Source organism: Narcine bancroftii, unplaced genomic scaffold, assembly GCF_036971445.1.
Source record: "Narcine bancroftii isolate sNarBan1 unplaced genomic scaffold, sNarBan1.hap1 Scaffold_625, whole genome shotgun sequence".
In the NCBI taxonomy this organism is placed as follows: Eukaryota; Metazoa; Chordata; class Chondrichthyes; order Torpediniformes; family Narcinidae; genus Narcine; species Narcine bancroftii.
The window spans coordinates 39323-55066 of NW_027212150.1; the positions used below are offsets into that span (position 1 = coordinate 39323).

Sequence of the window (15744 nt, forward strand, 5' to 3'; positions counted from 1 at the left end):
TAAGATAGAAAGATGCAGAGAAGATTTACTAGGATGTTGCCCGGACTACAGGAACTGAGGGAAAAGTTAAACAGGTTGAGACTTTATTCCCTGGAACGTAGAATGAGGGGAGATTTGATCAAGGGGTTTAAAATTATGAAGGGGACAGACAGAGTAAATATAGGTCGGTTTTTCCCATTGAAGTGGGGGGTGGGGGGGTGAGACACAAACCAGAGGACATTGGTTAAGGGTGAAAGGGGAGAAGTTTAGGGGTAACGTCTTATGGACTGGTTGCAGATCAGTGGGTCCCAGCTAGATAATAATGCAGCATAGACTAGAAGGGCTAAAGGGCCTGTCTGCTGTCATGTTCTCTGGGTCGGATGTTCCCTGGAGTGACTGATATTCCCAAGATTGTCTGTTGATCCCAGAAGTATCTGATGTTCTAGGCTTGTCCCTGACATTCCAAGATCACACTCCCCCAATCCCCCCCCGTACGGGTGTGGTGAAAACCCTCGCACCCTCCATCCCTACCCCAGACCACGACTCACCACGGAGACGGGGAAGCAGACCAGGAACATGAAGCTGTGGTGGATGATCATCAGCAGGTCCTTGCGGAGGTAGGAACGCAGCACAGTGGAGCGCCTCAACACCATCTCGTGCCCCTTCACCCGCCGCTTATGCCAGTGGCACAGGTACATTGCATAGATGTCGTAGACAAAGTACGGCACCGCAAACAGCACGTAGGTGTTGGTCAACCAGTGCCTGGAAACGAAGACATGGGGGAGGGGTCAGCATGCAGATTCACCCAGAACACAGTCAGCGTCCGTTCACCCGTATAGCAAATGCAGTCCACGTCCATTCACGTGTACTGCAAACGCAGTCTGTGTCCATTCACATGTACAGCAAATGCAGTCAATATCCAGCCCCATGAACAGCAAATGCAGATAGCATCCAGCTCCGTGTACAGCCAAAAAAGCCAGCTTCCATCCCCACGTACAGCAAATGCAGTCCACATCCATTCACCCATACACCAAATGCAGTCCGCGTCATTTCACCGGTACAGCAAACGCTGTCCACATCAGTTCACATGTACAGCAAAAGCAGTCCATGTCCGTTCACGTATACAGAAAATCCAATCTGTGTCTGTCAGCATCAACCCTGCATAGAGCAAACACAGTCAGTGTCCAGCCCCTCGTACAGCAAATGCAGTCAGTGTCCAGCCCCATGAACAGCAAATGCAGATAGCATCCAGCTCCGTGTACAGCCAAAAAAGCCAGCTTCCATCCCCACGTACAGCAAATGCAGTCCACATCCATTCACCCATACACCAAATGCAGTCCGCGTCATTTCACCGGTACAGCAAACGCTGTCCACATCAGTTCACATGTACAGCAAAAGCAGTCCATGTCCGTTCACGTATACAGAAAATCCAATCTGTGTCTGTCAGCATCAACCCTGCATAGAGCAAACACAGTCAGTGTCCAGCCCCTCGTACAGCAAATGCAGTCAGTGTCCAGCTCCGCGTAAAGCCAACAAAACCAGCATTCATCCCCACGTACAGTAAACGCAGCCAGTGTCTGAACCCGCATACAGCAATCTCAGCCAGTGTCTGTACCTGCATACAGCAAATGCAGCCAGCACCTGTCCCCACATACAGCAAATGCAGCCAGAGTCTGTACCTGCATACAGCAAACGCAGCCAGCATCTGTCCCCGCATACAACAAACTCAGCCAGTCTCTGTCCCCGCATACAGGAAACGCAGCCAGCGTCTACCCGAATACAGGAAACACAACCAGCGTCTGTCCCCGCATACAGCAAACGCAGCCAGCGTCTGTCCCCACATACAGCAAACGCAGCCAGTGACTGTAATCACATACAGCAAACACAGCCTGCATCTACCTGTATACAGCAAACGCAGCCAGTGACTGTACCTGCATACAACAAACGCAGCCAGCGTCTGTACCCGCATACAGCAAACGCAGTCAGCGTCTATACCCACATACAGCAAACGCAGTCAGTGTCTGTATGCAGCAAATGCAGCCAGTGTTTGTACTCACATACATCAAATGCGGCCAGCGTCTGTACCTGCATACAGCAAATGCAGCCAGCATCTGTTCCTGCATACAGCAAACACAGCCAGCATCTGTCCCTGCATACAGCAAATGCAGCCAGAGTCTGTACCTGCATACACCAAACGCAGTCAGTGCTGTCCCGGCATACAGCACACGCAGCCAGTCTCTGTCCCCGCATACAGCAAATGCAGCCAGCGTCTATCCGCATACAGCAAACGCAGCCAGCGTATACCCGAATAGAGGAAACACAGCCAGCGTCTGTCCCCACATACAGCAAGCGCAGCCAGTGTCTTTACCCACATACATCAAAGGCAGCAAGTATCTACAAACATACAGCAAACGGAGTCAGTGTCTGTAACCGCATACAGCAAATGCAGTCAGCTTTCATCCCCACATACTGCAAATGCAGTCAGTGTCCAGCCCCGCATACACTAAACACAATCAGCATCTGGCCCCGTGTTCAGCAAACATAGGCAGCATCCAGACAACGTACAACAAACACAGTCAGCATCTATACCTGCATACAGCAATTGCAGTCAGTGTCCGTCCTCACGTAAAACAAACACAGTCAGCGTCTTGCCCTGCATACACCAAACACTGTCAACATCTGTCATCACATACAGCAAATGCAGTCAGCGTCTGGCTCCGTGTTGGCGAATGCAGGAAGTGTCTGTCCCTGTGTGCAGCAAATGTAGTCAGTGTCCGTACCTATGTAATGCAAACGCAGCCAGAATCCATCACTGCATACAACAAATGCAGTCAGCATCCATCCTTGTGTACAGAAAACATAGTCAGTGTCCCTCCCTGCATGCAAATGCAGTCATTGTCTATGCATCCAGAAAACTCAGTAAGCGTCCATCCCATGTAAAGTAAATGCAGTCAGCATCCACCCCTGCATACACCAAACACAGCATTTGACCCCGCATATAGTAAACGCAGTCAGTGTCTGTCCCTGCATACACCAAACACAATCAGTTTCCAGCCCTGAGTTCAATAAACATAGGTAGCATCCAGCCCCGTGTTCAGCAAATGCAGTCAGCATCTGTCCCCACATACAGCAAACACAGTTAGTGTCCGTCTGGTCCCCTCATATAGTAAACACAGTCAGCATCCATCCCCATGTACAGCAAAAACAGTCCACACCTGGCCCTGCATACAGCAAATGTGGGAAGCGTCCACCCCTGTACACAGTTCATGTGCTCTGTCACACAGGGCAGTGTTCAGTCCCATGGAAAGCGCACTCAGTGTTCATTCCTACATACGTATAGCACACGCAGGTTCAGTTCTGCATATTGCAGTGTTTAGTAGGATGCCTCACACGCACAGTGTTCAGTCCTGCATCTTGCACACATTGCATTCTGTCTTGTGTATCACACACAACATTCATTCCAGCATCTCTCGCATACACAGTTTCAGTCCTGCATCTCACACATATTCAGTCCTGTATTTAGCACACACCGTTTTCTGTTGTGTGTTTGGCACACACAGCGTTCAATCCTGCATCTGGCACAGACCGTGTTCAGTCCTGTGTCTTGAAAGTGCAGTGTTCAGTCCTGCATCTCACACACACAATGTCCATTCCCGCGTCTCACGCACACAGGATCAGTCCTACTTCTCACACACATCAATCATTCTTGCATCTAGCACACACAGTGTTCAGTCCTGCATCTCTCACACACAGTGTTCAACCCTATGGCTCTCACAGAGATTGTGGAGCCCTGCATCTCTCACATACATTGATCACTCTTGCATCTGGCACACACAGTGATCAGACCTACATCTTACACAGACAGTGTTCAGCCCTCACATAGTGTTGAGCCCTGTGTCTCTCAGACACAGTGATCAGTCCTGCTTCTAACACACACATCTATCAGACCTACATCCCCACACAATGTTCAGTCCTGCATCTCGCACACAGAAATCAGTCCTGGGCCTCACACACAGCGATCAGTCCTGCATCTACACACAGTGAGCTGTCCCGCATCTCACACACAATATTCAGTGCTGCATCTCCACACAGTGATCATTCCTGCGTCTCTCCCACACAGTGGTGAAAAATGGCTGAAGATGAATAAACTGAATAAACTGCGAAGGGTGATGGAATGCAAAATATGTAGATTAGAGCTTGAAAATAAACATCACTAACTTGTAAGAAACCTCAAGGATGAATTAATCTGGTTTTGACTGGCCAAGGGTATCCCTTAGTCACCATTGCCCTTGCTTAATAAAGACATGAATATTAACTTAGACGCCCCTAAGGATGGGACAGCCTAATTAACATAACATGCGATGTATGATGAGGGAGGGTGTGTGGTATCTGTAGGGATGGAAGGGAAAAGGGGAAGGTTGTAAGGTATTGAAATTCCGATTGGAAGAAAGGTGGGGTGATATTGAGCACTGAACTGCACAAAAGAATGATGATTCTGGACCTCCGGTGTGTCTTGGGACTAAGAGACACCCGACTCTGCAGACCCAAAATAAAGCTGAACCTGTTCTCCAAGACTGTGTTTGCAGAGTAGTGATTGTGAACACTTTATATTGACAGTGATCTGTCCTGCGTTTCACAGTGATCAGTCCTGCCTCACACACAGTGATCATTTCTGCGTCTCTCACACACTATGTTTATTCTTCCATCTACACACAGTGATCAGTCCTGCGTCTCGCACACGACGATCAGTCCTGCATCTCGCACACGGTGATCAGTCCTGCATCGCACACAATAAGTCGTCCATCTCCAACACACACAAGTCCTGTGTTTCACACACAATGTTCAATCCTGCATCTCGCCACAGCGATGAATCCTGCGTCTCACACACAGCGATCAGTCCTGCATCTACATACAATAATCTGTCTTTCATCTCACATACAATATCGAATGCCGCATCTCGCACACAGTGATCTGTCCTGCGTTTCACAGTGATCAGTCCTGCCTCACACACAGTGATAAGTCCTGCGTCTCACACACAGCAATAAGTTCTGCATCTCACACACGACGATCAGTCCTGCACCTCACACACAGCGATTGTCCTGCACCGTGCACACAGTGATCAGACTTGCATCTCGCACACAGTCACCAGTACTGCATCGCACACAATGTTCAGTTCTCCATCTCCAACACACATCAGTCCTGCGTCTCACACACAGTGATCCGACCTGCTTTTCACACACTTATTAGTCATGGATCTCACACAGTGATCAGACCTGCTTTTCACACATTCATTAGTCCTGGATCTCACACACAGTGATCAGTCCTGCGTCTCACACACAATGATCAGTTCTGCTTCTCAGACACATTCATTCCTGGGTCTCTCACACAAAATGTTTATTCCTGCATCTCATAGTGATCTGTCCTCCATCTCCACACAGCGATGAGTCATGCGTCTCACACACAGTGATCAGACCTTCTTTTCACACACTCATTAGTCCTGGATCGCACACAGTGATCAGACCTGCTTTTCACACACTCAATAGTCTTGGGTCTCACACACAGTGATCAGTCCTGCGTCTCACACACAGCGATAAGTTCTGCATCTCACACATGACGATCAGTCCTGCACCTCACACACTGCTATCAGTCCTGCGTCTTACAAAGTGATCTGTCGTGCGTCTCTCACACAGTGACCAGTCCTGCGTCACTCACACACAATGTTTATTTCTGCATCTCACAGTGATCTGTCCTCCATCTCCACAAAGCGATGAGTCCTGCGTCTCACACACAGTGATAAGACCTTCTTTTCACACACTCATTAGTCCTGGATCTCACACACAGTTATCAGTCCTGCATCTCACACACAGTGATCAGACCTGCTTTTCATATACTCATTAGTCCTGCATCGCACACACAGTGATCAGACCTGCTTTTCATATACTCATTAGTTCTGCATCTCACACACGACGATCATTCCTGCACCTCACACACTGCGATTAGTCCCGCACCGTGCACAGAGTGATCTGTCCTGCATCTCAACACAGTGATCTGTCCTGGGTCTCTCACACAAAATGTTTATTCCTGCATCTCATAGTTATCTGTCCTCTATCTCCACACAGCGAGAAGTTCTGCATCTCACACACAGCGATCAGTCCTGCACCTCACACACAGCGATCAGTCCTGCACCTCACGCACAGCGATCAGTCCTGCAACTCACGCACAGCGATCAGTCCTGCACCTCACGCACAGCGATCAGTCCTGCACCTCACGCACAGCGATCAGTCCTGCACCTCACGCACAGCGATCAGTCCTGCACCTCACGCACAGCGATCAGTCCTGCACCTCACGCACAGCGATCAGTCCTGCACCTCACGCACAGCCATCAGTCCTGCACCTCACACACAGCCATCAGTCCTGCACCTCACACACAGTCATCAGTCCTGCGTCTCACGCACAGTGATCAGCCCTGCATCTCACACAATGCAAACAGTCCTGCATCTCACACACAGCAATCTGTCAGACATCGCCACACAGTGTTCAGTCCTGCAACTGCACACAGTGATCAGTCCTGAGTCACACACACAATGTTCAGTCTTGTGTCTCACACATGGCGATCAGTCCTGCATCTCACCCATGGCGATCAGTCCTGCATCTTGCACAATTTTCAATCCTGCATCTCACCCACAGCAATCATTTCTGCATCTCGCACACTGTGATCTGTCCTGCATCTCACACATGATGTTCAGTCTTGCGTCTCACACACAGTTATCAGTCCTACCTCTAACACAGTGATCATTCCTGCAGATCAAACACAGTGATCAGTCCTGAATCTCACAGTGATCAGTCCTAAATCTCACAAAATGTTCAGTCTTGCATCTCACACAGTGATGTCCTGCATCTCGCACAGTGATGAGTCCTGCATCTCGCACAGTGATGAGTCCTGCATCTCACACAGTGATGAGTCCTGCATCTCGCACACACTGATCAGTCCAGCGTCTCACACAGAGCGAATAATGCTGTGTCTCAGTCACAATGATCAGTCGTACTTCTCACATAAAGTCATCAGTCCTGCGTCTCACGCATAGTGGTCAGTCCTGTGTCTCACACACACAGTTATCAGTCCTGCATGCCCACTCAGCGATCGGTCCTGCAGATTACACACAATCAGACCTGCATCTCGCACACAGTCACCAGTACTGCATCACACACAATGTTCAGTCCTCCATCTCCAACACACATCAGTCCTGCGTCTCACACACAGTGATCAGACCTGCTTTTCACACACTCATTAGTCCTGGATCTCACACACAGTGATCAGTCCTGTGTCAAACATACAGTGATGAGTTCTGCTTCTCACACACAGTGATCATTCCTGGGTCTCTCACACAAAATGTTTATTCTTGCATCTTATAGTGATCTGCCCTCTATCTCCACACAGCAAGAAGTTCTGCATCTCACACACAGTGATCAGTCCTGCACCTCACACACAGCGATCAATACTGCACCTCACACACAGCGATCAGTCCTGTACCTCACACACTGCTATCAGTCCTGCGTCTTACAAAGTGATCTGTCCTGTATCTTACAAAGTGATCTGTCCTGCATCTTACAAAGTGATCTGTCCTGCATCTTACAAAGTGATCTGTCCTGCATCTTACAAATTGATCTGTCCTGCGTCTCTCACACAGTGACCAGTCCTGCGTCACTCACACACAATGTTTATTCCTGCATCTCACAGTGATCTGTCCTTCATCTCCACTCAGCGATGAGTCCTGCGTCTCACACACAGTTATCAGTCCTACCTCTAACACAGTGATCATTCCTGCACATCTAACACAGTGATCAGTCCTGAATCTCACAGTGATCAGTCCTGCATCTCACACAGTGATGAGTCCTGCATCTCGCACAGTGATGAGTCCTGCATCTCGCACACACTCATTAGTCCTGCGTCTCACACAGAGCGATCAGTGCTGTCTCAGACACAATGATCAGTCGTACTTCTCTCAGTCATCATTCCTGGGTCTCATGCGCAGTGATCAGTCCTGTGTCTCACACACAATGTATAGCCCTGCATCTCAAATACAGTGATCAGTTGTGCGCAACGCACAGTTATCAGTCCTGCATGTCCACACAACGATCACTCCTCCAGATCACACACAGTTATCAGTCCTGAATCTCACACAAAGTGATCAATCCAGCATCTCACACAAAATGTACAGTCTTGCATCTCACACAGTGATGAGTCCTGCATCTCACACACACTGATCAGTCCTGCGTCTCACACAGAGCGATCAATACTATGTCTCAGACACAATGATCAGTCATACTTCTCACACAAAGTCATCATTCCTGCATGTCCACACAGCGATCACTCCTCCAGATCACACACAGTTATCAGTCCTGAATCTCACACAAAGTGATCAATCCAGCATCTCACACAAAATGTACAGTCTTGCATCTCACACAGAGATGAGTCCTGCATCTCACACACACTGATCAGTCCTGCGTCTCACACAGAGCGATCAATACTATGTCTCAGACACAATGATCAGTCATACTTCTCACACAAAGTCATCATTCCTGCATGTCTACTCAGCGATCAGTCCTGCATCTCACACACTATCTGTCCTGAATCTCACACACAGTGATCAGTCCTGCAACTCACACACAGTGATCAGTCCTGCACCACACACACAGTGCTCAGTCCTGCACCTCACACACAGCGATCAGTCCTGCACCTCACACACAGCGATTAGTCCTGCACCATGCACACCGTGATCTGTCCTGCATCTCAACACAGTGATCAGTGCTGGGTCTCTCACACAAAATGTTTATTCTTGCATCTCAAAGTGATCTGTCCTCTATCTCCACACAGCGACAAGTTCTGCATCTCACACACAGCAATCAGTCCTGTGTCTCACACAGTGATCAGTCCTGCGTCTCACAAAGTGATCAGTCCTGCGTCTCACACAGTGATCAGTCCTGAGTCTTACAAAGTGATCTCTCCAACATATTACAAAGTGATCTGTCCTGCGTCTTACAAAGTGATTTGTCTTGCGTCTCTCACACAGTGATAAGACCTGCTTCTCACACACAGTCATCAGTCATGCATCTCACACACAATGTTTATTCCAGCATCTCACAGTGATCTGTCCTCCATCTCCACACAGCGATGAGTACTGCATCTCGCACACAGTCACCAGACCTGCATCGCACTCAATGTTCAGTCCTTGATCTCCAACACACATCAGTCCTGAGTCTCACACACAGTGATAAGACCTGCTTTTCACACACTCATTAGTCATGGATCTCACACACAGTGATCAGTCCTGTGTCTCACGCACAGTGATCAGACCTGCTTTTCACACACTCATTAGTCCTGGACCTCACACACAGTGATCAGTCCTGCGTCTCACACAGTGATCAGTCCTGCATCTCACACAGTGATGAGTCCTGCATCTCACACAGTGATGAGTCCTGCATCTCGCACAGTGATTAATCCTGCATCTCACACAGTGATGAGTCCTGCATCTCGCACAGTGATGAGTCCTGCATCTCACACAGTGATGAGTCCTGCATCTCACACAGTGATGAGTCCTGCATCTCACACAGTGATGAGTCCTGCATCTCGCACAGTGATGAGTCCTGCATCTCACACAGTGATGAGTCCTGCATCTCGCACAGTGATGAGTCCTGCATCTCACACAGTGATGAGTCCTGCATCTCGCACAGTGATGAGTCCTGCATCTCGCACAGTGATGAGTCCTGCATCTCGCACAGTGATGAGTCCTGCATCTCGCACAGTGATGAGTCCTGCATCTCGCACAGTGATGAGTCCTGCATCTCGCACAGTGATGAGTCCTGCATCTCGCACAGTGATGTGTCCTGCATCTCACACAGTGATGAGTCCTGCATCTCACACAGTGATGAGTCCTGGATCTCGCACAGTGATGAGTCCTGCATCTCGCACAGTGATGAAGTCCTGCATCTCGCACAGTGATGAGTCCTGCACCTCGCACACACTCATTAGTCCTGCGTCTCACACAGAGCGATCAGTGCTGTCTCAGACACAATGATCAGTCGTACTTCTCTCAGTCATCATTCCTGCGTCTCATGCGCAGTGATCAGTCCTGTGTCTCACACACAATGTATAGTCCTGCATCTCAAATACAGTGATCAGTCGTGCGCAACGCACAGTTATCACTCCTGCATGTCCACACATCGATCACTCCTCCAGATGACACACAGTTATCAGTCCTGAATCTCACACAAAGTGATCAATCCAGCATCTCACACAAAATGTACAGTCTTGCATCTCACACATTGACGAGTCCTGCATCTCACACACACTGATCAGTCCTGCGTCTCACACAGAGCGATCAATACTATGTCTCAGACACAATGATCAGTCATACTTCTCACACAAAGTCATCATTCCTGCATGTCTACTCAGCGATCAGTCCTGCATCTCACACACTATCTGTCCTGAATCTCACACACAGTGATCAGTCCTGCATCTCACACACAGTGATTAGTCATGCATCACACACACAGTTATCAGTCCTGCATATCCACACATCGATCAGTCCTGCATCTTACACACAGAGATCAGTCCTGAATCTCACACACAGAGATCAGTCCTGAATCTCACGCAGTGATCAGTCCAGAATCTCACACAAAATATTCAGTCTTGTATCTCACACAGTGATGAATCCTGCATCTCGCACACACTGATCAGTCCTGCGTCTCACACAGAGCGAATAATGCTGTGTCTCAGACACAATGATCAGTCGTACTTCTCACATAAGTCATCAGTCCTGCGTCTCACGCATAATGGTCAGTCCTGTGTCTCACACGCACAGTTATCAGTCCTGCATGTCCACTCAGCGATCGGTCCTGCAGATTAAACACAGTGATCTGACCTGCATCTCGCACACAGTCACCAGTACTGTATCGCACACAATGTTCAGTCCTCCATCCCCAACACACACCAGTCCTGCGTCACACACAGTGATCAGACCTGCTTTTCACACACTCATTAGTCCTGGATCTCACACACAGTGATCAGTCCTGCGTTTCACATACAGTGATGAGTACTGCTTCTCACACACAGTGATCATTCCTGGGTCTCTCACACAAAATGTTTATTCCTGCATCTCATAGTGATCTGCCCTCTATCTCCACACAGCAAGAAGTTCTGCATCTCGCACACAGCGATCAGTCCTGCACCTCACACACAGTGATCAGTCCTGCACCTCACACACAGCGATCAGTCCTGCACCTCACACACAGCGATCAGTCCTGCACCTCACACACAGTGATCAGTCCTGCAACTCACACACAGTGATCAGTCCTGCACCACACACACAGTGCTCAGTCCTGCACCTCACACACAGCGATCAGTCCTGCACCTCACACACAGCGATTAGTCCTGCACCATGCACACCGTGATCTGTCCTGCATCTCAACACAGTGATCAGTGCTGGGTCTCTCACACAAAATGTTTATTCTTGCATCTCAAAGTGATCTGTCCTCTATCTCCACACAGCGACAAGTTCTGCATCTCACACACAGCAATCAGTCCTGTGTCTCACACAGTGATCAGTCCTGCGTCTCACAAAGTGATCAGTCCTGCGTCTCACACAGTGATCAGTCCTGAGTCTTACAAAGTGATCTCTCCAACATATTACAAAGTGATCTGTCCTGCGTCTTACAAAGTGATTTGTCTTGCGTCTCTCACACAGTGATAAGACCTGCTTCTCACACACAGTCATCAGTCATGCATCTCACACACAATGTTTATTCCAGCATCTCACAGTGATCTGTCCTCCATCTCCACACAGCGATGAGTACTGCATCTCGCACACAGTCACCAGACCTGCATCGCACTCAATGTTCAGTCCTTGATCTCCAACACACATCAGTCCTGAGTCTCACACACAGTGATCAGACCTGCTTTTCACACACTCATTAGTCATGGATCTCACACACACTGATCAGTCCTACGTCTCACATACAGTGATGAGTTCTGCGTCTCACACACAGTGATCATTCCTGGATCTCTCACACAAAATGTTTATTCCTGCATCTCATAGTGATCTGCCCTCTATCTCCACACAGCGATAAGTTCTGCACCTCACACACAGCGATCAGACCTGTACTTCACAAAGAGCATCACTGCTGCACCTCAATCACAGTGATCAGTCCTGTACCTCACACACTGCTATCAGTCCTGTACCTCACACACTGCTATCAGTCCTGCGTCTTACAAAGTGATCTGTCCTGCATCTTACAAAGTGATCTGTCCTGCGTCTCTCACACAGTGACCAGTCCTGCGTCACTCACACACAATGTTTATTCCTGCATCTCACAGTGATCTGTCCTCCATCTCCACACAGCGATGAGTCCTGCATCTCACACACTGTAATCAGACCTTCTTTTCACACACTCATTAGTCCTGGATCTCACACATAGTGATCAGTCCTGGATCTCACACACAGTGATTAGTCCTGCATCTCACACACAGTGATCAGTCCTGCGTCTCACACACAGTGATAAGTTCTGCATCTCACACACGACGATCAGTCCTGCACCTCACACACAGCGATTAGTCCTGCAACGTGCACACAGTGATCTGTCCTGCATCTCAACACAGTGATCAGTCCTGGGTCTCTCACACAAAATGTTTATTCTTGCATCTCATAGTGATCTGTCCTCTATCTCCACACAGCGATGAGTCCTGCGTCTCACACACTGTAATCAGACCTTCTTTTCACACACTCATTAGTCCTGGATCTCACACATAGTGATCAGTCCTGGATCTCACACACAGTGATTAGTCCTGCATCTCACACACAGTGATCAGTTCTGCATCTCACACACAGCAATAGGCCTGCACCTCACACACAGCAATCAGTCCTGTACCTCACACACAGCGATCAGTCCTGTGTCTCACACAGTGATCAGTCCTGCATCTTACAATGTGATCTGTCCTACATCTTACAAAGTGATCTGTCCTGCATCTTAAAAAGTGATCTGTCCTGCGTCTTACAAAGTGATCTGTCCTGCGTCTTACAAAGTGATTTGTCCCGCGTCTCTCACACAGTGATAAGACCTGCTTCTCACATACAGTGATCAGTCATGGATCTCACACACAGTGTTTATTCCAGCATCTCACAGTGATCTGTCCTCCATCTCCACACAGCGATGATTCCTGCATCTCGCACACAGACACCAGTCCTGCATCGCACACAATGTTCAGTCCTCTATCTCCAACACACATCAGTCCTGTGTCTCACACACAGTGATCAGTTCTGCTTCTCACACACAGTGCTCATTCGTGGGTATCTCACACAAAATGTTTATTCCTGCATTTCATAGTGATCAACCCTCTATCTCACACACAGCGATCAGTCCTGCACCTCACACACAGCGATCAGTCCTGCAACTCACACACAGCGATCAGTCCTGCAACTCACACACAGCGATCAGTCCTGCACCTCACCCACAGCCATCAGTCCTGCACCTCACACACAGCCATCAGTCCTGCACCTCACACACAGCCATCAGTCCTGCACCTCACACACAGCCATCAGTCCTGCACCTCACACACAGCCATCAGTCCTGCACCTCACACACAGCCATCAGTCCTGCACCTCACACACAGCCATCAGTCCTGCACCTCACACACAGACATCAGTCCTGCACCTCACACACAGCCATCAGTCCTGCACCTCACACACAGCGATCAGTCCTGCACCTCACAAACAGCGATCACTGCTGCACCTCAATCACAGTGATCAGTCCTGTACCTCACACACTGTTATCGGTCCTGCGTCTTACAAAGTGATCTGTCCTGCATCTTACAAAGTGATCTGTCCTGCATCTCTCACACACAATGTTTATTCCTGCATCTCACAGTGATCTGTCCTCCATCTCCACACAGCGATCAGTCCTGCATCTCACACACAGTGATCAGACCTGCTTTTCACACACTCATTAGTCCTGGATCTCACACACAGTGATCAGTCCTGCATCTCACACACAGTGATCAGACCTGCTTTTCACACACTCATTAGTCCTGGATCTCACACACAGTGATCAGTCCTGTGTCTCACGCACAGTGATCAGACCTGCTTTTCACACACTCATTAGTCCTGGACCTCACACACAGTGATCAGTCCTGTGTCTCACACACAGCGATAAGTTCTGCATCTCACCAACAGCGATCAGTCCTGCATCTACATACAATAATCTGTGCTTCATCTTACACACAATATTCAATGCCGCATCTCGCACACAGTGATCTGTCCAGTGTCTCACACATGATGTTCTGTCCTGCGTCTCACATAGTGATCATTCCTGTCTCTCACACACAGTCATCAGTCCTGTCTCACATACAGTCATCAGTCGTGCATCACACACACAGTTATCAGTCCTGCATGTCCACAGAGCGATCACTCCTGAATCTCACAGACAATGATCAGTCCTGAATCTCACGCAAAATTTTCAGTCTTGCATCTCACACTGTAATGAGTCCTGCATCTCACATATACTGATCAGTCCTGCGTCTCACACAGAGCGATCAGTGCTGCGTCTCAGACACAATGATCAGTTGTACTTCTCACATAAAGTCATCAGTCCTGCGACTCACGCATAGTGGTCAGTCCTGTGTCTCACACACACAGTTATCAGTCCTGCATGTCCACACAGCAATCACTCCTATAGATCACACACAGTTATCAGTCTTTAATCTTACACAAAATATTCAGTCTTGCATCTCACACAGTGATGAGTTTTGCATCTCGCACACACTGATCAGTTCTGCGTCTTACACAGAATGATCAGTGCTGTGTCTAAGACGTTATGATCAGTCATATTTCTCACATAAAGTCATCAGTCCTGCGTCTCACGCACAGTGATCAGCCCTGCATCTCACACAATGCGAACAGTCCTGCATCTCACACACAGCAATCTGTCAGACATCGCCACACAGTGTTCAGTCCTGCAACTGCACACAGTGATCAGTCCTGAGTCACACACACAATGTTCAGTCTTGTGTCTCACACATGGCGATCAGTCCTGCATCTCACCCATGGCAATCAGTCCTGCATCTTGCACAATTTTTAATCCTGCATTTCACCCACAGCAATCATTTCTGCATCTCGCACATTGTGATCTGTCCTGCATCTCACACATGATGTTCAGTCTTGCGTCTCGCACACAGTTATCAGTCCTACCTCTAACACAGTGATCATTCCTGAATCTCACAGTGATCAGTCCTAAATCTCACACAAAATGTTCAGTCTTGCATCTCACACAGTGATGTTCTGCATCTCGCACAGTGATGAGTCCTGCATCTCGCACAGTGATGAGTCCTGCATCTCGCACAGTGATGAGTCTTGCATCTCACACAGTGATGAGTCTTGCATCTCACACAGTGATGAGTCCTGCATCTCACACAGTGATGAGTCCTGCATCTCGCACAGTGATGAGTCCTGCATCTCACACAGTGATGAGTCCTGCATCTCACACAGTGATGAGTCTTGCATCTCACACAGTGATGAGTCCTGCATCTCACACAGTGATGAGTCCTGCATCTCGCACAGTGATGAGTCCTGCATCTCGCACAGTGATGAGTCCTGCAACTCCCACAGTGATGAGTCCTGCATCTCACACAGTGATGAGTCCTGCATCTCGCACAGTGATGAGTCCTGCATCTCGCACGGTGATGAGTCCTGCATCTCGCACAGTGATGAGTCCTGC

General features: G+C 48.7%; 1 protein-coding gene across 1 annotated transcript in view; it reads right to left on the bottom strand.

Moving 5' to 3' along the window:
* The window catches only part of LOC138751040 (ceramide synthase-like), a 34210-nt gene that overhangs the window by 3242 nt on the left and 15224 nt on the right, over nucleotides 1–15744 (bottom strand). The window contains exon 2 of the mRNA XM_069913141.1: nucleotides 528–741. Coding sequence (XP_069769242.1) covers nucleotides 528–741 — 214 coding nt within the window. The remainder of the gene's footprint in view (nucleotides 1–527; nucleotides 742–15744) is intronic.